The sequence below is a fragment of the Megalobrama amblycephala genome, linkage group LG3, assembly GCF_018812025.1.
Source record: "Megalobrama amblycephala isolate DHTTF-2021 linkage group LG3, ASM1881202v1, whole genome shotgun sequence".
Lineage (NCBI taxonomy): Eukaryota > Metazoa > Chordata > Actinopteri > Cypriniformes > Xenocyprididae > Megalobrama > Megalobrama amblycephala.
This window is the reverse complement of record NC_063046.1, coordinates 28,103,162-28,126,623: the sequence shown is the minus strand read 5'-3', so window position 1 is coordinate 28,126,623 and position 23,462 is coordinate 28,103,162. Positions and strand designations below refer to the sequence as shown.

The following is a 23,462-nucleotide window of genomic DNA, read 5'->3' as shown; positions in this document are numbered from 1 at the left end:
TAGTCATTTCTGTTGTTCTGTTTTAGGGTCAGATTTGTTGACTTTTTATATGTCTTCTCTCCATGACACAGAATGAATGATTGTATAAAGTCATTGTTATGGCTCACATAATACAACATGAGGAAAAAGTCCCATTTTCTCTTGCTTTCTGCCTCCATTCTTTGTCCACCCCAGTAAATATATATATTTCTTCAACCTCTCTGTTTTCATTATTGTCCTGTCTGGAAGTGGAATACAGCAAAATAATCTCACCATTCTCAGGTTTTAATATGATGGTTCAATAAAAGCTAAATGAAATGGAAAAGCATTTTTCCAAATAGAGATTTGCTGATACATCAAGCAAACAGCATTCTATTTCATTTTGGTGAGAGTGAAAGGTCATCCACTCATTTACCCTAACTTCTATTTACTCATCTCTCTCTCTCTCTCACACTCACTCTCTCCCACCCCAGTATTATCCCTATACTCTGTGTGCAGCTATCAGGATTCAAATTGACCGTGACTACACAAGTCTGTGACCTCCAACATAACTGCCACATTTATCCATGAATCATCAGAGTCGAATAACAGCAGCCATTTCATCATTATGTGGATGCATATGTTGTCCTTTGAGATCATTTGTATCCAAAGCCATTTTGGATATCTTTGTCAGACAAACAAATTGAAATGACATTTACTCATGCAGCACAATCCTTAATGGACGATGACATTACAAGTGCAACTATTCAGACATGTACCTGTGAATGTGCAGCCGTTTGATTTCATCCACGGTGAGTGCTAGGAATATTACTGGCAAAGTTTGTGTTTGCTTTTTAATCCCCACAATCCTTCAGATGAGAGAAGTCCTGCATTTACGATAATCAATCAGACATGCTGAAAGGTTTGAGCATGCACATCCCCGTCCAAAAAATATTAGCTAGCGTGCTTCTCTGCCAAGACATACGGAGTCTGGTCTTAAACTATTTGCTTAATGCCTTTTGAGATCAGTGCAGCACAGAAAAAGTTGTAAAACATTTCATGATGAATATTGTGTTGTACAGGATGAGGTTAACTTGACCTCATTCACTGCAATGTTTTATGTTAACTTAAATCTTAGCAGTAGTTTTGATAGTAGGTAAATGGTCACAGAGGGCTAGTCTCATGTAGGGTTGACCTTTTGCGATCAAGTAGCCCTGTTCTTTTATAGTCGTGCCCTTGAGCAAACGACACTTAGCCTCATGGTGCTACAGGAGTACTGTTGCTGTAATTAGTGTAGCTGACGATGAAAATCGTCTGCTAAAGGGCAAAGTCATAATCTCTACCTTCATGTCTCTAACTGAGCCCTCAGTGCGTATGGCGTAGGACTCGGAACCAAGAGCAGCTTTTAATCGGAATAGAATGATTTTCACGACGTTTCATTCTCACACATGCATTCTTCGCGTTCCGTGTATTACTTATTCAGCACGAAACAGCGCGATCAGTGAAGCCCTGTTGCAGAGAGAAGGACTCTTATGAGAAGGTTCTTTTTAGTGAATCACAGATGCTAATGAGCAGTTTCTCTATTAATTTAATTCCCTTAATGAAGTCTTTAATGTATTTTATACAAATAAATGAGTTGATGCACTGTAAAAAAAATCCCAGTAAAATTTACGGTAAAAAACCGGCAGCTGTGGTTGCCAGAACTTTACCGTAAAAAATACAGTAGCAACGTAAAAAAAAATCTGTTAAATTACGGTAAAATAACGTATTTCATTAACTGATATAATGTTAATTTATCAACCTAATGAAGTACTAATATCTGTTTTGTACCTTTATAATACACTGACAGCCACCAAACACAGTGGTGATAAGAGTCACATGATGAACCAAAGTTCATCACAAGCAGATTTTCCACAAGCTGAGGAGGACAATACTAATATATAGAAGGTGCACACAGTGTCATTCACCCACTAAACACCATCATGGTAACATGCATGAAATTTTAAAAATGCAATAAATATTAATTTAACAATATTAGATGTAACATAAAACCCTAATGTACATAATTGATTAGAAAAAAAATGAGAAAAACTAAAAAGAAACAGAGTTATTTCAATGAAAATATATCAAATGTGAAGTGTCACGCAGGGAATTGTGGGAATGTCAATTTACGGTTTTTCACTGTAAATTTTACAACGAATTGTTATTTTTCACTTCCAAAAACTGTGAATTTAACGGTATTTTACTGTAAAATTACATTAAATGTACCGTTAGGTCTATTACAGTTATTCACCGTATATAGTACGGAAACTTTCTGTAAACCAATTGACAGTTTTTCACCGCAGCATTTTTACAGTCTTTTACTGTTAAAATCACGGTCATTTTTTACAGTGTGAATTATGTCACTATTTTTTTGTTGTTGTTTTTGTTCATTGTTTTCGAAATGCTCCCATCAGTGGGGAGCAGAATTGCATATTATTTCCAAATATCCTTAATGGAACCATTGAAGAACTGGACTCCTAATAGGAATCATAACCAGATAATTAAATTCCTTACAATTCCCATCCCTAATAATGGACTTGAAATGACTTTTTGACTTTTATTTCAGGCTTTAAGAAACATTGGATTTTTTTTCTTACCCTTTTCCAATTGGCTCTTGCTACATTTATTCATTTATTTTTAAGTTATATGTGTAAAATTATTCCAAAATTAATTTAAAATTGAAAGACTAAACCTTTATATCACATTTGAACAGTGACTGCTTAGAGTAGCAGCTTTTAAATGAACTGCTGTTTTAAAATCCTTCAGTCAAAGCTGCTGTAATGTTGTTATCATAACGGAGACAAAAGCCCAGATGGCGCTTTTTGCATGTTTAAAGTGGTAGGCTGTGATTTCTCACTCAGATCTCACTGGAGTCAGAATCAGAGAGTCCCCGCAGAGACGGGGAGTGAGATTAAGCTTTCCCCGTGGAGAATCTGTGCCGTTTTGACCTAAACAGACTGTTTGGAATTAGTGGCTACATATGGAGAAATTTCCACATTGGATCCTTCCTACTGTTATTTGATAGACATAGGTCCATTGGGTCATAGAGATTATCTGATTGCTCATCACTACTTGTTATAACAGAAAGTTTTAAAGTAGCAGGTCCACATGGGCATGAACAGGTCCGTGTGTGCACAGAACTCAGCTGTTATATTGTTGCATATCTATTTTATTATCTATTTTAGTTTTTAATTTTATTATATTTTCAATGACCAATAACAGAGTAATGCATAGCTCTGCACATGACATATGGAAGGAAAAAAAAAAAAATCGTGACCATAAATTAAGAAGTTTTTGTTTTGAGTTTTGTTCATTTAAAAGGGGAATCACTGAATCATCCAGTGTAATTTAGGTTCTTGCTTCTTGCTTATTAATGAGACAGAAATGATTGATCCCACTGTTGACTCTAAGTGGCATATATCATTGGCATTAATTAATCTACCTACATAATTCAGACATTTCAAAATGCCCCAATTCACCTTTATCTCTCTAGCTTTTAGAGAAGGGATCTAAGTTCCTTTCAGGGACTACATGTATGTGGCAGTTCAGTTTATATTCATCCAAGATTGTCTACAGTATCTCCACTGATCTACATCAGTGATTAATTATGAAGATTTATTTTGAAGAGACTGTTGTGGTATCACACATCTAAACATAACTACATTTTACAGATCGTATTATGACTAAAATTAGTCAGTTCTATCTAATGGGATTGTTTTCCACCACAGTAAACCAATATGATGTATTGCTGACCAACTGTGCTATATCAATATATATTGATAATCATATCAGCAAACTGTTCTCACAGTTAAAATATGATGAATTATCTTGACCTAAATACTTTAGGATGAGATACTTTTTTTCAGGAAGTGCTTTCCAAGACCGAAAAGTAGGTCTTGGAAAGCACTTCCTGAATAAAAAAAATCTCATCCTAAAGTTTCAGATATTGGTCCCTCAGAAACTTTGGTATAATTTGATGTACTGTAGTTAAAAGTATACAGCCTTAAATGAACATATCTACATATCAAACTTGACCTTAATACCAGTTTCAGTCTAAGGCCAGGCAAGCAACAGGACATTTTGTTGATCACATGGTTTCTATTTATGCAGTGTCATGCTACATTGTTCCATCCACTATGAAAACTCATCAGTCTAAAATCCCACTCCTTATAACTGTATATTACTGGGGTGTAATGATACATTGATATGAATTGATGCATCAATCAAATGACTAACAATATGATGTTCAGATGCAAAGCATAAAAAAATAGGAATTTATATTTTTAGGATGCACTTTTGGGCACTCTCATGTTAGCCACATCTGCACACATTGTCCTAAAGAAAAACTTCTTAAAAGAGATAGTCTATAAGTCTGTTATAAACAGATGTCAAATTGCTTTCAAATGTCAAACATGTCAAATATTTGATAAGTTTTAACAACATATTTTTTAAAATTATATATTTTATATATTATATTTTTAAAAAAAATTATATTTATTTTTCTAAATGATGATATTAGATTTGCCCATTTTAGAGATCAAAGAAAACTTTTATAAAAAGTTTTTTTGGGTGTTTTTTTTTTTTTTTTTTTTTTGCAATGTGTTAATATTACAGTAAATGGTTGTGAAAATAGCCACATAATACTGTAATATTAACACATCAATCGCCGGCCACTGAATCTAATCAAATCGTAATTGTATTTTATATTGCATCGATGGCTAAGAGAATCGATGTCAGATTGTATCGTGATGAAACATCCAATTTACACCCCCAGTACATTGAACAATAAATATCTTCTGATTGGTTGGGATTGTGTCATGTCACAAAGCAGCCTCTTCTTCAGGGTGAACAAAGGGATTGTTGCTGGTAACATGTTGCATTGTGACAGGACGTAGTGTAAGAAAATCAATCCATTGATCACCCATGCAATACTAATACAAACCCAATTCCAAAAAAGTTGGGACACTACAAATTGTGAATAAAAAAGGAATGCAATAATTTACAAATCTCATAAACTTATATTTTATTCACAATAGAATATAGATAACATATCAAATGTTGAAAGTGAGACATTTTGAAATGTCATGCCAAATATTGGCTCATTTTGGATTTCATGAGAGCTACACATTCCAAAAAAGTTGGGACAGGTAGCAATAAGAGGCCGGAAAAGTTAAATATACATATAAGGAACAGCTGGAGAACCAATTTGCAACTTAATAGGTCAATTGGCAACATGATTGGGTATAAAAAGAGCCTCTCAGAGTGGCATTGTCTCTCAGAAGTCAAGATGGCCAGAGGAACAGCAATTCCCACAATGCTGCGGCGAAAAATAGTGGAGCGATATCAGAAAGGAGTTTCTCAGAGAAAAATTGCAAAGAGTTTGAAGTTATCATCATCTACAGTGCATAATATCATCCAAAGATTCAGAGAATCTGGAACAATCTCTGTGCGTAAGGGTCAAGGCCGGAAAACCATACTGGATGCCCGTGATCTTCGGGCCCTTAGACGGCACTGAATCACATACAGGAATGCTACTGTAATGGAAATCACAACATGGGCTCAGGAATACTTCCAGAAAACATTGTCGGTGAACACAATCCACCGTGCCATTCGCCGTTGCCAGCTAAAACTCTAGAAGCCGGTATTAGACAAGAATGGGACAACATTCCTATTCCTAAACTTGAGCAACTTGTCTCCTCAGTCCCCAGACGTTTGCAGACTGTTATAAAAAGAAGAGGGGATGCCACACAGTGGTAAACATGGCCTTGTCCCAACTTTTTTGAGATGTGTTGATGCCATGAAATTTAAAATCAACTTATTTTTCCCTTAAAATTATACATTTTCTCAGTTTAAACATTTGATATGTCATCTATGTTGTATTCTGAATAAAATATTGAAATTTGAAACTTCCACATCATTGCATTCTGTTTTTTATTCACAATTTGTACAGTGTCCCAACCTTTTTGGAATCGGGTTTGTATTAACACCACTTAACAGTCATAACTATGAGGGTTTTCTGCCAATAGTCAAGGTATACAAGATTACACCTTCGTTAGGTTATGATCAGAAAGCCAAGACCCTGCAACGAAACGGTATAGTGGTAGCCAAGAGAGAGAAAATATATATATATATATATATATATATATATATATATAATGCTACATATAGCCTCAAGCACAAAGCTGTGATCATGCACACAGTGGGAGCATTGTTATGCCTTTTTTCCTTTTGTCTTCAGTGTTTTCATGGGTCCTCGTCCCTGGTGTAGGTGTTTGATGTGTGGGCTGTGCTTTAGTCTGAGCTGAGCCATTATGACAGGCAGGAGAGACTTAATAACAGTGCTTTCACCCCAAGCATGCTCCTGACAAATTACCTGTGTGAGACCTGGATTTAGAGAAGGGTCAGTGGAAAGATCACACATGCACACACACAAGCAGGGACAAACACACATTTCCTTTGTCTCCTTTGAAAAGGGAGACTCTTCACTGGCCTCTGCACCTTCACACTATCACCGAGACATAATAGATGCTTAATATCTATTCAAAGTGTTTGATATGTGTGGGAGAAAATTTCCATATTCCACATGTGGAGAAAAAGAAAGGGAGAGTCTCTTTATGTTTGTGTGATGTCACAAGCATTCCTGTTGGCAGTGGAGCTTTCTTAAAGGGATAGTTCACCAAAAAATAAATTATTTACTCACCCTTTGCTTAATTTGCAAATGGTAGCTCTGCACAAAACAGTGATGTCATCGTCCAGCTCAGTTCAGTTCTCATCATATAGTGTCAGTGCAGTCAGATCAGTAATAGTGTTGAATATTAACTGTCCTCTACTAAGCAAGCTAGAGGCAACAGTGGCAAGAAACCACCAGAAACTCCAGAAAAAGAAAACTCCATCAAGTGACAGAATGGTGACAGAAACAGTTGACTCCTCTGGCCAAACAAATCAAATTGGTGTGATTTAATTCCTGGCTGCATCACAAGTCAGAAGTCAGACTGTGGATTGGTATCATTCAAAATATTTCAGTAAAGCATTACAATAATCTAGCCTTGAGGTCAAGAATCCATGAACTAACTTTTTTGCAACTGACATTGAGAGCATATGTCATAATTGTCAACCTGATTTTTAAGATGGAAAAATGCAGTTTTACAAGTAGAAATGTGGCTTTCAAATTAAAGGTTTCTATCAAATAGCACACCCAGGTTCCTAACTGACAATGGAGACTTGAAGCAGCCATCAAGTGTTAGAGAGTGTTCTAGGTTATTGCATGCGGAGGTGTTTGCTCCAATAATTAAAACGTGTTTTAATTTAACAGTCCTAGTACTGAGCCTTGCGGTACTTCATACTGATCTTGTGATCGATATGATACCTCTTCATTTACTGCTACCATGCCAGTGCAATTCTAATGCCAACATAATTTTCGAGTCTATTAAAAAAAATGTTGTGGTCGATAGTATCAAATGCAGCACTAAGTCATTTGTAACTCCAAGAGCAGTCTCAGTAGTATGATATGGTCCTTACTGGAAATCATTGCAGATACCATTTCTTTTTAAGAAGGAACATAGTTGTGAGGATACTGCCTTTTCTAGTATATTTGACAGAAAAGGGAGATTCAAGGTCGGTCTGTAGTTAACTAATTCTCAAGGATCAAGTCGTGGTTTTTTTTTATTTTTATGAGAGGCGTAATAACAGCCAGCTTGAAAGTTTTTGGGACATATCCTAATGACAATGATGAATTAATAATATTAAAAAGAAGTTCTCTTCTGATCATTCTTGCAAGGAAAGAAATTCATAAAGTCATTACTGCTGTGCTGTTTGGAAACATCCGAACTTGTTGAAGCTTTATTTCTTGTTAATTAAGCCACTGTATCAAATAAATACCTAGAGTTGTTCATGCAATGCAAAATACCTCTAGTTTTGTTTTCTTTCAGATGCACTCCATTTTCCAGGCTGCTCTCTTGAGGGTGTGAGTGTGCTCGTTATACCACGGCATTGGACTGTTTTCCTTAATCTTCTTTAAGCGCAAAGGGTCAACCATGTCTAAAGTGATAGAAAAGAGAGAGTCAATGGCCTGGGGAGTAAATTCAATTTTGGGTGAACTATCCCTTTATGTTAATATTCATTACAGAGAGCTGTTAACTTAAAAAAACACTGAGAATTGATTCAGTCAGTAAGTTGAACTCGAGCATCAGGCAGATTTGTAAATGAATAGAGTTAGATTAAATGATGACAGAATTGTGGTCTTCCTTTAATCTGTGCCACTGACATTTGACCCAATCTCTTCTGGGAAAATCCTATCTCACTTTCTTTCTCTGAGAAGTGCATCAGGTACAGCTAAGCTGGAATGCAAAGCTGAGCAAGTGTTTGTTGTTTCAGGAGAAGCTTTCAGCATTCAAATAGCACTCCACAATTCTCCCCTTGGCTTTGTGTGGTTGAGTATTGAAAAATTGCTGTTGCCGCAGTCAGTTTTCTTCAAGTTTGTCTTTTGTTTCAGTGGCTGAGCTCAGGTGCACAGAACAGACCTCTCTCTCTCCCCCTCTTCATCTCTCTATGCTTCTCATTTTCACACTCAGCACAGACTGGATATAAAAACTACCAATTTGCATATGAAATTGGGTGGAAAGCAAAATTAGTCGAGCTGCATTGAGTAAAAGCAGTTACACACACATGTACACACAGACATGTTTGTCCCTTTCGCTGGCTGTTCTGTTTACAAAGTTCCACTGCACAGAAAGACTCAGAGGAATATTTGAATTAGCGACTCGTTCAGAGCTTTGTCACGTGATGAATATTACTGCTGTTCATTAGCATGAGTAATTAGGTCAAAACAATCACATGGTTTTGTAGCTAAAGCATCTGAACATGGCACTCTCAGAGCAATGTTGAGACAAGCAGGATGATTGTTTTATCGGGTGAATCCTCCAAGTTGTCCACAGAGTCTTTCATCCAATCATAAACGGACATACAGAGCTTTATTCTAAATGACACTATGTAACTTGAATATTGTTAGAGAGGATATTTAAGTAGATTATATCGTAACCGATTACATGACCTACAGACTTTGACTAATACCTCAATGCAAAATGTCAGTCAGACATCACTGCAGACTAGTGCTTACGCTTTTAAAGTGCTATTGACCACAACGTTCTGCCCCATGTTATTGTACCGGCCGCTGTAGCCTCTTCCAGCCCTGCCAGCTCGCCGTACTCCTCTGGGACAGGCGCAGGATGTTGTTTAATGGCTTTTATCCACAGACCACAAAGGAGGCTCTGTGCTAAATGCTACGAGTTATTGCTTTAAGAGGGACGTTTTACAGAGAGGAGATTCTTTCCTTTTTTTCCACAGGCTTTGTTTTGGGATGGATAACTTGTTTCACAGAGATCCCTTTGAGGGTCTCTCTGTTTGGCAGTCCCCATGAGGATTCCAGCTTGTTTTTCTGTACTGGTAGCAGGTAGTGAACTTGCCTCCTGTTAGAGACGCTTCACTGCACAGTTGTTTGAACAACAGCACCACTCAAAGGTGGTTAAAGGAACTACAGCATACAAAAAAGTTCAGGCAGTTCTGTGAATACACACAACTCTGGGTCATTCAGGGGCGTTATTTCAGGAGCAATCATTTCAAATGCTAGGCTAGTTTTTCTGACTAAGAGACTGACTTATATCTCCTGTTTATCTTTTATTTGTAGCCTATATGTTTTGTCTTAGGCTATATGCATTGAGCAAAAGAAATAAAGGAACACATTAATGCACTTTAAGAAGTGATTAAAGGCCTCACTTAAATGATAAATATCATGATAAATGATAAATTCATTGTGTCAGTATAATATCACATAATTAAAAAAAAAAAAATCAGACAAATCTGTTTCCTGTTTTCTTGACATGTAGTCACTAAAGACATTGTATTTTTTGTAGGTCATCTTAGTAAGCTCCAGCATCAATGAACGTGACCAGATGCTCTTCATCAGCACAGATGAGGGTGCATCCTTTCAACGGCAGCCTGTCTCCTTTACCGTGGAAACACTCCTCTTCCATCCATCTGAGGAAGACAAACTGTTGGCTTACAGCAAGGAGGCGAAGGTCAGTCATGAAAGTGTTGGCCAGCACAGATTAACACAATAAAGAAAATGACTATTAATGACACCAGTTGAAGTCAGTGTTTTTTGGCAGCTTCAAACCAGTCACTCACAAGACCATAATATGTTTCAATTCCAGCTGCATGTTTGTAGCTTTTCTTGTCAGGATTAACTGCCTGAATTAGTCTTTGTGGCTGTTTCAGTATTAATGATTTAGGTCTCGGCTGGTTGACTTGACCAACTGTTCTCAACACATTTCTCACCCAGCTTTGTTTATGGTAATGCTTTTTGCTCTCCAGCATATTGGCATCCTCATTATTAGAGTTATGAGCAGCACTGCTTGGCCTTCAGGCCATGGTTGTCTCTTGCTAAAGAGCATGTTTACATTGTTAACGGCTGGGTGAGCAACGAGGCAAGAACTGTGTGTGTGTGTGTGTTTATGTGCAGTTGATGAATTGCTAAAACCCCTAGACACTGTGTTCAACATGCTGCATTTATCATCTCTGAGATTAAACGGAAAAGACAATGAAAAAGCACATGGCGGGTTGGCTGTTTTGGCTGTGAGTGTGTGTTTGTCTGTTTGTGTTGTTATGGAGCAGTTTGGTGTGTATTTTGCATGCAAGTGGTGATCAATGTAATCTCATTGTAGAGATGATCAATTGAAAACAAATTCGCACATGCAAACACACTCAACGTTTGTGACTTTAATTGCTCTATATGGACAGTTTCCCACAACCTGATCGTTATGTACAGTATACAATGAATCGCTCATCTAATTATCATGATCCTGAGAATTTGCAAAGTGTGCTTTAATCTAATCCAGCCTAAAAATCAATGTTATACCTTGTGATTTGTTTGTCTTTCTCTGCTTTTCAGCTGTATATCTCCACGGATCTGGGTCACAAATGGACTCTGCTACAGGAGCGTGTTACTAAAGACAGAGTTTTCTGGTGACTTTTTTTTCTAAAAGATACTCTACACTACTTAAATAGAACCTTGTGTTGTTTCAAAGCTGTATAACTTTATTTTGTGGAACCTCGAATCAGATGTTTAGCAGAATGTCTGAACTGATGTATTCCATACAATGGGGGTCAGTGGCTGTAAAGCTCCAAAAGCACCACATAAACATTGTAAACATGGTCTGTATGACTTCTGACTGGAACAGTTTAAAATATAAGCTGTTATTCACTGAAAATATGGCTTGATGACTGTTACTTTCATTGTCTGGAAAAGAGCAGCTTGGACATTCTGCTATAAATAACTTTTCATAAAAGAAAGAAAGGTCTTTCTGGGTGTCAGTACTGGTTTACTTTATTTCACTTTACCTTGCCCTCTAAGACTTTCTCTTTAATCTTTTCTCCCCTCCATTCCCTCTTTCTCTTCTTCCACCTTCTTAGTGGAATTCAAACCCTTTTTTTATTTTCCATTCCTTCACTCCTTGGTTATGGTTCACTGCAACCACAGCTGGGATTGAAATCCTGGACAGAAGTGATTTATTTCTCCACCCCAACTGTCTGACCCTCTCTTTCTCTTTTTTGATCTCTCCTTCCTGATCTTTCCCTCTCTTCTGCTTGTGTGTCATCCTCCCAGTGCACTTTACCAGATTCACTTACACAGCTCTGTATAGTTTGTGTGCGGTTGATAGTGATAAAAGATGAAAAAGTCAGCCCTGTCAGCATCTGCCATAATAAACCCCATCCAGCACGTTTTATTTGGCTGGAGGTTTTACAATGACACTGTAAATCTGAAGCTGTTTTTACTCTATTCCTCAGCAGCAGGGTGTTTGATAAGGGTCGTACCCCTTCCCTCTCTGCTGTCTCCAAACCTCTTTAAAACATCTTAGAGAATTGCTTCAGAAGACACGACAGAATCAGTTCATAGTGAGGGTTGCGGCTCTCTTGTCCTCCCAGTCTGCTGCCTCCTTCATAAAACAACAGAAGGGGAGGTCTGGAGAGGAGAGGGCATAAATCAGTGTGGCTTTAATGGACAGGGATGCTGTCTGGGAGGGTGGTCTGTATCGTGTGGTCAGAAGGAGAGTCTTGAGCTCATTGTGACTCATCATGTGATGTTGAGACATGATGGTCAAGTAATCTGCCATAAATCAATGTGGAGCAAGATTATTTAGACATTATGCTGCTGTAAATATTTTTATGTAGTAAACTTTACCACATTAGAAATATTAGATGGATTTAGAACATTAATTCCCATCTGTAATGCTGAAAAAAGCACTTTTGGATATCCACATTAACATGCGGGACTTCCCCCCCACAAACCAGTCAAAGGGTTGGTTTACCCAAAATATCATTCCAAACCCGTAAGACTTTTGTTCATAAAACACAAATGAAGATATTTTTAAAGAAAGCTTTCTGTTCCTCCATTGAAAGTCCACGCAACTACCAACGCTTCAAAAAAATAAAATAAAGACATTTCTAAAGAGACTCGATTGCTTTATATGACAGATTGAATTTAGGCTTTTATTTACATGTAAACCTTTAAAGCTGCTGTAGGGAGTTTTTAGAAAACCTTGACTTAGCCTGAAAATTTGAACAAGCACAACTCACAGGTCACTCCCCCTTGCTCTATGCTGCGCTACAGCCCTCCCTCCACAGCTCCTCCCCCATCACAACGGAGCCTGCCGTGAACGCGCAGGCTAGTAAGGCGGATAAACAGTTATGGCACATTCACTGGTACAGACGAAACATCATCAATATGATTTACATTGACTATGGCCTGCCCATACTTTGACTACAAACTTGGTCCTCAAAACATTACGTATTTTGCAATACATGTAATGTAACTATATGACGTTGCACTATTTCTATAAGTAATAAAGAGCTAGTATGATAATATAACGGTAACTAATGTTACAGTATGCAAGTAATTATTCTATCGATATGTAATGCTAAATAAGGTTTGCTAGTACATTATTTCAGCAACATGACAAGCCAGTGAATTAGTAGGTTTCAATAGTTGCTTTGCACAGCGCGTGACATTTTATCTGTATGTTATGCGGCTAGAGTTTTGACACCGAGTCAATGGGCTCCGACGAGGAATTCACACCCACAGCGACTTCTACGAGTCAACGGGCGGGGAGAGGAGGAAGCCGTGGTGTGCGCGGAGCATCAGGCAGGGGACGGGCAGGCCTGTTTTGAAATTATCTTAGTTGTGTAGTTCTTAAAAAATGAAACAAATCAAGCAGGGATACTTACTTGTCAAGCAGAAATGTGGCTAACTCTGCATCGTTTTTTAATCCTTTCAGGACACGTAGCTCCCTCCACCTCGGAAAAGCCGCTCCGATATTTACCCTCGTTTTATTCTTTCTTTTTGGCTTTTTTATCATCGTCATCTGTCTTTTTCCGTTTACCCGTCTTTATTTTGTGAGCAGGTGCCACTCGAGGAATTGGCAGTTTGGATTGTTTTTCCGCCATAAGCAAAGCTGCGGCACACCGGTAATATTGAATTTGAACTCCTGTATGCGCTGGCGCTGTGCATGAGAGGGGTGAGATCAGCGCGCACGTGAGCTTGATTGACACTGCTAAGACACTCCTCCTGGCTCTGATTGGTTGTTTCTTACCGGGAGCGGTGTATTTCTGCAAATGGCAATAGGACCACTGGGAGGAGCCAGAGGAGCTTGATTTTTTCACAGATTATGTGTCTCATATTCTACTGTCTGGACATAATGACAGGTTTAACAAATATGTAAAAAATACATTTTTACAAAAGTTACCTACTGCAGCTTTAATACATCAGTTGTGGTAAACAGAAGCTCAATCATGTTTGCTTGATGTGCGAGAACCAATGAGGTTCATTCTTGTGTGTTACGCAGCACGTTTGAGCTTCTGGAAGAACCAATGAGGTTTGTTCTCGTGCAGCAAGCAAGTACGGACTATCAATGGAGAGACAGAAATTTCTCAGATTTAATTTAAAAATATCTTTATTTGTGTTTCGAAGATGAATGAAAGTCTTACAGGTTTGTATTGACATGAGGGTAAGTAAATGATAACATTGTTTTAATTTTTGTGTAAATTAACCCTTTATGCACAAATATTTCACTGGTCATGTCCCTCACAGTCCTGATTATCTACACACAATGCTGAAACAAATACTGAACCCTAACCTAAACCCAAACCTTAAAGGGATAGTTCACCCAAAAATGAAAATTAGCCCATGATTTACTCACCCTCAAGCCATCCTAGGTGCATATGACTATTTTTTTTTTTTTCAGAGGATAGAGTAAAACAAAATCATAAATTAACACACATGCTCTTAAAAAGCTTGTTCTTCTTGTTAAAACACTTGTAAGTTAACCTCCAAACAATTGTCTTTAACACAGCTGGACTAAGGACAGTGAGCTGTCTGCATTCCTTCTAACCAAGAACTTTGTGTGTGTGTGTGTGTCTGTATGGGTGAGGAGGGTTAGTTCACCCAAAAATTGCATTCACCCTTGCATCATTTACACACTATGATTTATGACTGTTCTCCTATGGATCACAAAATGGAAAATTTCTGAAGGCTGTCACTGGTCACTCTTTTGTATATAAAACAATGTATTACATTTGTATTACAATCAATGGGAGCTTTAAAAAGCACAACAGCACAATGAAGTACCATAAAAATTGTTATGCACTATATTTGAGGTCTTTGTGTGAGATAAAAAGTTTTCAGAGTTCCCCTTTTTGTGTTAAATGAAGGTGTCTTTTTGTGTGTGAATCAGTCTTGTTTGAACCTCTCAGAGTGTTACTAACTGTATGCTTTGTTTAAGGGCTGTGATGGGGGTGGATGTGGATCCTGATTTGGTTCATATGGAGATTCAAGACATCAGCGGTGGTAAGGGAGCGTATGCGTTTATAGAACAGTGCATTTTAATTCAATTCTACATACCGTAACAAACCACTACGAAAGAGGGCAGATGGGATCTTTTGAGGCTTTAGTTTTGCCTCATTCACACAGATCTCTTTCAGTGAATTCCTCCAGGCTGAGCTGTTTTGTGAGGCTTGTGTGTTCATGTGTATTAAAAGAGACCAGCCGTACAGATGCAAACTGTTGCACTGAGCTTCATCACACTCTAGCCAGTGAAGGTTAAACACTGACAGCCACATTGCAACCTACAAACACATACACTCAAACCCTAAGGGAGGTGAGAGTTGTGTTTCACCAGTATAAAAGATCACACTGGACACATACATCCAGCCCTTCTCCTGATAAATGAACTTTCATTTATTTATATTGGTTGGGTTTGTGTCACAAAGACAGATGCAGACCTCAAGTGTATTTGCTTTAGCTTAGTGGCTCTTTCAACCTCTCATAAGATGCTCCATGTGTGTCTGTGTGTGTGGTGTGTGTGTAGACACATCTGACCTTGTGTGACAGAAGACAGAAGAAAAGCGTTCAGCTATTCTAATTGCTTTTTAATGAATTTCTCTGCTGTACTGCTTTGATTAACCATTCGTCCTCGTCACTGAAGTAGTCTACCCAGTTGTTTGCCTAAAAATAATAACAAAAAATAAAAACACTGAGAATGAGAGGAAACGACATTATGAAAATAGTATTTAAGTTCCCCAATTTGACCTTTTTAAACCTTTGGCCATGATTTTTGGAGCATGTATTCTCAATTGGTTGTCATTTTTTATGCATGTTCAGAGAAGTGATACGTGTGTGTGTGTGTGTGTGTGTGTGTGTGTGTGTGTGTGTGTGTGTGTGTGTGTGTGTATGTTGGTGTGTATTTTGTAGAGGTTGCTGAGCCAGCTATTGTGTGGGATGCTAAACAGAAAGTCCACGTCAACGGCTCCTCGCCACTGTTTTCCTTATAATTAATTTCCTGCCATTCTGGAGCAAAGCAATCTGTAACATGAGGCTTCATCTAATTTTGTTAAAAGCACTTTTTGCAGATATCTTTTGCTCCATTTACCTCTGGAATGAAATCCAGACACTCACTTACAAAAGCCACATGATCAGACATAGAAATGAAAGTCCTTTCAAACTTTTGAGAGTCATATTTTTACCTTCACTTTCCTCTAACCTTTTGTGTGTGTGTGTGTGCTTCTGTCTTTCACCAGGATACCTTTATGTGACATGTCTCATCCAAAACTGCTCTGATAAAATGGTGACAGCACAGTTCTTGGGGAAGATTGACCACAATTCCCTCTCAGTGCAAGATGAATACATATTTGTAAAGGTAAAATGATGTTAGTGATGATGCTATTTAAGATATGTTTTCTATTTGAATATATTCTAAAATGTAATTGATTCCTGTGATGGCAAAGTTGTATTAAAGCAGCCATTACTCTCGTCTTCAGTGTCACATGATCCTTCAGAAATCATTCTAATATGCTGATATGCTCAAGTAGCATTTCTTATTATCAGTGTTGCAAAAATTTGTGATGTTAAATGTCTTTGTTAAATTATTTATTGTGGATTCTTTAATAAATAAACAAACTCAAAATTCAAAGGAAAATCCTTTATTTGTAATATATTTTAATATATTTTATTGTAATATATATTGTAATATATTTTTTTATTGTAATATATTTACACACATGTAAGGGATAATGAACTTTTAGCCAGGCAAAAACAAACCCTGGTCAAGGTTTTATATTACACTAAAATAGATTTATTTAGTGAAAATGACCTTCTGAATGCACATTTTGCCATTTATTACACAACTGCTTGCCATAAATTAATGGATTTTAGTTATTTTAATGGTATTAAAAAATAACTGACACACACACATATATATATATATATATATATATATATATATATATATATATACTACAGGACTCTTGGTGTAAAGCATGACCATCGATTAACCTTGTCCCTTTGGCTGATATTGAGAGAGCTGATAAGTGCTAGACCTCATGGGCAATTCACGGCTCAGTGAATGTTTTCAGAAGTGCAAAGCTGGGCTTTTTTCTCAACAGCATAGCAGTCTATTTTCACATGTAAAGACTGATGAAGTCTCTCATCTCTAAAGCAAATGCATCTACAGCTATAGCATTTCAATTGCTGGGAGTTTTTTAAGCTTTCATTTTGCTTTTGAGGAAAATTTCTCATTAGAGTGCTGAAGTGAACAATACACTCTATTAAGTTTAGATGTGATTTAAGAATTGATTCATCGGATTTGTCTAGACATTGTTTGTCAGGACACACATACCAAAATTATTGTTAATCCTGTATATGACAAGCTAATATGAAATGTCCACCAGATTGGCAATAATTTTGTTCTCACATACTTCATTTTGACATACAGTATTGCTTTTTCTTCTTTTCTGTTTTTTTCCTCTTTTTATCTCCTTTGTTCTTTTTTTCTTCTATATTTAATTACTTTTTCTGATCTTTAATAATTAGACAGTAACTCAAGGACATTTACTCTTGTTTTGTATTAATTTCTCCCACTCCCCCCACCCCCTTTCACCTGTTCAGTTGCTTTTTGAAGGGATTGCAGCTGTTGAAAAGGAATTCAGAAAATGCACTTCAGAAGCAGGACTACAATGTGTGAAATGTTTGTGTTTGGTCAGAGGCACGCTGATGCAGACTAGACACAGTTCATGTGAACTATAGAGAGTTTGTACAAGAAACCAACAGATTAGTGCTAGTAGAGACTGAATCAATTGGGATAATACCAGCCAGGTAAAATCGACATTGTGAATTCAGACTGAGTGGTTTGTCTCAAAATTGCTGACGGTGAGGACATGACTCCACCATTGGGATAGTGAAATAAAAACTGCATTGGTAAACAAAATAAACACACTGTCTTTCTTTTCTTTTTTAGGTAACTACAGGAAATCGCACCAAGTATTATGTCTCATACCGGAGGAATGAATTTGTTCAAATGAGATTCCCTAAATACGCCCTTCCAAAGGTACAGTCCTCAAAAATGTGCCTGTTAAATGAACAATATTTACTCTGAAATCCCTTGTGTAGTTTTGGGTTGTATTTTTTACAAAAATATTTGTCGTTATATTTTATCAAACACTTTTTGTGCTGATCATACTGTGCAGATGTAATGCAAAGTGATGAGGCATTTTTTACTGTTTATTCTCATTAAAGCTAATGCATCATAATTTTTCTGATTTAACACCAGCAGCATGATTCCAAGTGCGATATTGCTTTTATACAGCAGTTCAATAAACAAGAAGTTAATATTAAGTAGCCTACCTTTTGAGTAATATTTTAGACACAGCTGCATCTGCAAATAACACACAGCAGGGGTGTTTCGTTATTGAATCTTCTAATTGGTTGAGTAAATGATTCAATGGCTGACTCATAAAAACAGTCAAATGATTCATTGCTGAATGAATCAGAGAGTTTAAATAATTCAGTTCAATGTTTGAGTCAATGACTCAATCATAAAAATGGTCACTTGTCACCACCTTCTGTCAGTGATGCGCGGATCAGTGTATAAACAATCCGCACCCGACCGGCGTTTTCAACTAACCCGCCCGCAACTCGGGCCGCAAAAAAAAAAAAAAAGAAAATATTGTACCTGACCCGCTTCCTTACCCGCATTTTTTAAAAGTAGTAAATGCTCATCATAGCGTCATTGGGCCATATTTGGAAAAGTGTGTCATTTTCTTAACAATTAAGATGCTGCATGTGTTTATCCAGTCTAATCGAAGTGTGCGTCTCTCCCCCGACTTTCCCAACAAAAATCCCGCCCCCTCTCAGAAAATACATAAAACTGACATTACTGAGCTATATGCGTTTAAAAGTAGCCTATTAAAATGGTGCAATGGCTCAGTTCAACGTGTTGGGAAATCGGGCATTTTGTCCCGCGTCAGCATTTATTCAAAAGTTAATAACGCTCAACAATAATGTTACTATTTCATTCTTTCATTATTTCGGCAAATGTCTCCCACACTTTGCTCTTTCTATTTGTGTATTTGTGGAGCTTCCACTCCCCAGTCTTCACCTTTTCTCTTGCCGCCTCCATCTCTACCTGCAGACTGAGCTTGTGCGTCATCTTCGCTCAAGTTATTCAGCCAATAAAGTCTAGGCCTATGTATTTCATAGAAAATTGTGTCTAGTACTATATAAATTACAAAGGTTTAACTGGCATCTTTATTTCAAACGACCCGACCGACCGCGACCCGAATATCATTAAAAATATTTTTGGATGACTCATAACCGTGGGTAACCGCGGGTGACCGCAGGCACCCGCTCATTTTGGATCAACCCGCGCATCACTGCCTTCTGTTGTACTGATGTAACCTGCAAAAATAATCCACTACTAATGCACAGACTGACAGCATATCTAGAACTAGCAATCACAGACAAGCAGACTGAAACAAACCGTGAAACTGTTATATAAATGATATAAAAGATTTATTTAAATGCTTCTTGAATGTTCGCTAACATATAGTGCAGCGGTATCATGTGCGTGTATAGTTTTGTGCTTGAAGTTACTGATGCTATTGTCATGAAATATGTATTAAATGTGAATTACTGTTTGAAGGTGGTTATTGTTCTTTTATCAACTGCAGCTGTTGAGGATTTCACTTTAAAGCCATAGAGTGACTATGAGGTATTGCGACAATATGTATGAACTGAAGAGCACAGTTGGTGTCTAGCAGTGAAACACTACACCATTACAACCCAGATGTGGGTTTAACCTACTGAGGAGCTGTGATGTATGGCAGTAATATGCTGGCGAAAGAAGACAGCTGGCTAAGGGTTACAGCTGATGACTGACCAGGCTGTCTGTGGCTCTAACCCAAGGGAGTGCTTCAGTAAAATGCTGTCTGACTGTAATTGAATAACATTGATTTGAGTGGAGGCCAGGGGGGCCTGCTTCATGTATATTTCACCTCAGAGAGAGAGAGAAAGGCAGGGAAAGGAGAGAGGCTGTAGGGCAGCTGCTGTCAATGGCATTTGTAACTATGCCAACCACTGATTCACTGTGACAGAGTGAAAGAGAGAGATAGAGAGAGAGAAAAGTGTAAGAGAAAGAGTATTACTAAGAAAGATGTTCCAGATTACCAGGCATTCGCCTTAATGGCAAAGGATAAAAGCTTTAATTTTAATTACTGTAGATGTTGAACACGCTATAGATTTATTTGCTCAGTGCCTTTAAGTGCATATGCGAAGGCTTTTGTGAAAATTTTGAATGGATGTATTTATCTTTTCCCTTACACGGTGTCATTTTGGGGGTTAAAGCAATATTGATGTTTTTTTTCCCTCTCTAGACCCTCTTTTCTCTGCTCTTTTAGTTGTGTGTCGCTTGACTGAGCAGATAGGTCAAATTTTAGACACCCGGTTCAAGAACCCAGAGGAGAGCAGGAGTGTGTGTGAGAGAGAAATGGGGTTGGCTGGTGTTGTGCCCATATTTTCCACAGTGAATAATTGAAAACCTTTTGAAAAATGCAAAACCCAATTCCAGTATGCAGTCGCAGATCTCGTCTGAAGTCCCTTTCTTTACGTTATGGATTAATGATGGTCTAGGCTCCAGCTGGACGATTTGTTTGTTGTAACACACCTAGGGCACTAAATGGCTAAGCACCACTAAACTTTCTACTCTTCCTCTCTTTTCCTTCTCTCATTTTTTTTCTTTCTATTTTTAAGGCTCGTCTCAATGATATTTTTTTTTTTTTTAATTTGCGAGAAAGTAAAGCCTGCTTAATCTGAATTAAGATTTGAAGATTAGGGGAATGAATGGTCATTATGCTGTTTTTTATAAAAAGCTTGTGGGAAAAGTTAAAGGAAAAATTCTTATGTTGTTATATTCTTGTACCCTTATGTTCTTCTAAAATTGTAGGACTTTCTTCTGTAGAACACAAAAGAATTTGTGGTTTGTTTGTTTTTTAGGGAAACATATATATATATATATATATATATATATATATATATATGTATGTGTATATAAGAACATATATAAGAATGTTGATTTCCTAAATATACATATATATATATTATATAATGAAGACAGGATTTTTATTTTTGGATAAACTATCCCTGGATGAAAACGCATAGCACTCTATGTTTTAGGATGACATTCATTAATCTCAGCCTATGTAAATGTAAAATGAACAAATTTCAGGAGGCGTATTTCAATCTTCTTGATCTCCAATGAAGAACTGAACACTTTTGCTGAACACAAAAGAAGATATTTTAAAGAATGTTGATAATCAGACAGTTTATGATAGCCATTGACTTCCATAGTATTTTTTTTTCCACTACGGAAATCAATGTCTACCATCAACTGTTTGATTAGCAACATTCTTTAAAATATCTTTGAACGAAACTCATGCAGATTTTGAACAACTTGAGGGTGAGTAAATGATGACAGAATTTTGATTTTTGGGTGAACTATCCTTTTAATTGAACTTGAAAAACTACAATATTCCGGAGAATTTAACTTTATGGTGCTTCTGTAATATTACAGGCCTGCTTCAAATGTTTTAGCCTAGGTAAATGTTGGTATTGCAGTCAAATTGCAATCCCCCTAACCACACAAAATCACTTAAAAAGGACCCAGTATTCTTTTTTACTTTCTAAAGCAGTGAATAGAAACAATACTATTGATTTTGGCCAATTAAGACCTGTTTCTCCGCTTCAAGAATGTGGCAGCATGACCAGAATTCAAATGCACCACTATTGAAACACAATGAATCCACCAGACAGAGAAATCATATATATATATATATATATATATATATATATATATATATATATATATATATATATAAAGATACCTTTAAGGATTGCGTGTTTTTCCATCCATCTGACTATTGTACTGTAACCCATACCATCTTTTTTTTCTTATACATAGACACTCAGTCAGCCTGCCAATAATACACTCAGGGATTGTGGCTGTAGGCAGAGACAGAAATGTCCTGCAGCTGTGTCATGGCTGATAGGGGTCCTGTGCCTGCTGTCAGAGACAGATGGATAGCGCTGTCTTAAGTTCTGATAATACTGTTATCAGTACTGGGGTCCTGAGTGTCCTGCCACACAGCATGACAGACAAAGACAGGACAGATCCATCCATGCAGTGTTTTAAAATATAAGATTTATAACTAAAAGTGCTTTACAGCGCTTTCTGTTTTAATCCTATTACTTTGTTGTTCTTGTTGCTGTTTGTGTGCTGATTTAGATGATCTAATAATCCACATTTAAAACTTCCACTCTCCCCAGGGGAACTTTCAGCAGCTGTGTTTCACAGCGATGACTTCATTGTCTTGTGTAAGCCTTGGTTGAAAGATGACCTCATTGTTAAAATTTTAATTCACAACTAACTAAAAGATGATGAGCTGTTCATATTTGACCCCAAAACAACAGACAAGACTTACATTGCAGTTCTAGACAAGAGGTGTGTTCAGTACCATCTACAAATCTGATAAAAAAAAATTCGATCTCTCGGGTATTACAATTTGTGATTGACTGTTTCCAGATGTCATCATGAACCTCATGACAGCTAGGATCAGTAAAAGGATAAATTCAATTTGAAATAATATCTGGAAAGCCATGTACACATTTACATTCCCCTCTATAAAAGAGCTTCTCTGAAATTAAATATTTGCTTTCATTTCATCAGAATAGTCTTCTGGGAAAATTGGTACTTTTCAGAAGTGTTTGTGTGTGGATATAGGAAGATATTTTAGGAAGGAGGAGAACATAGGGATGAATCAAGATTAGAAGATTCCATAATGGTGAGTTGGAAGTTGGAGTTTTTGTTGCTGTTGTTGTTGGTTTTAAAGCCAAGATTTTCTGACTTGAGTTATTGATCATAATAAGTTGTAATTGTGGTACCATTTTGTTTGTATGCATTTTGTTTTAGTGTTGATATAAATAGTGATAAAGCGTGCCAGAAAACAACTCAATTAGCTGGGTTATGACAAGACAGACCAAATCACATTTCCTGTCATGCTCTGTGGCACCAAAAGAATTATACAACTAATGTTCATCATTATGTTGTATTAGCACTAGAAAAGCTTCCTGTCTTTTTTGGGAAGTGAATAAGGCAGAGAAATATGAAATTGTCTGGCAAGCCTATTTAATTCTGACTAAAAATCACTCGAATACACGTCGTGTCATATTTGTAATTTCCAAAGGTGAAATTTCCAGAATGACTCGAATGCAGCAGATATAAGACATACACTTTTTATACTGTATATGTAGAGTGGACTTATTACTCATAAAGCCTCTGTTGCAGTTTTTGTGCCTAACATGATTTCTTATGTAGAAGCTGCATGTACAATAATGTTACTTAGTCCAAATGGACATGCGCACACGCAAGTAGTAATCGTTGCTCTTCAAGTTTGTTACTTTATCCTTATTGTTCTTATTCTTATCCCTACAATTCTCCCAGTAAACAGGTGTTGTGTAACTGACCTCTCACAGAAGGGATTCAGTGCCACTAAACTGCTGTTAGTGGGACATAAGTGAGAAATAGCTT

At 37.1% G+C, this 23,462-nt stretch overlaps 1 protein-coding gene across 3 annotated transcripts in view; it reads left to right on the top strand.

Moving 5' to 3' along the window:
* sorcs2 (sortilin-related VPS10 domain containing receptor 2) overlaps positions 1-23,462 on the top strand; it is a 212,532-nt gene that overhangs the window by 165,649 nt on the left and 23,421 nt on the right. For all 3 annotated transcript variants that reach the window (XM_048184819.1, XM_048184821.1, XM_048184820.1), the window contains exons 4-8: positions 9,909-10,073; positions 10,946-11,019; positions 14,832-14,896; positions 16,126-16,244; positions 17,841-17,930. In XM_048184819.1, coding sequence (XP_048040776.1) covers positions 9,909-10,073; positions 10,946-11,019; positions 14,832-14,896; positions 16,126-16,244; positions 17,841-17,930 — 513 coding nt within the window. The remainder of the gene's footprint in view (positions 1-9,908; positions 10,074-10,945; positions 11,020-14,831; positions 14,897-16,125; positions 16,245-17,840; positions 17,931-23,462) is intronic.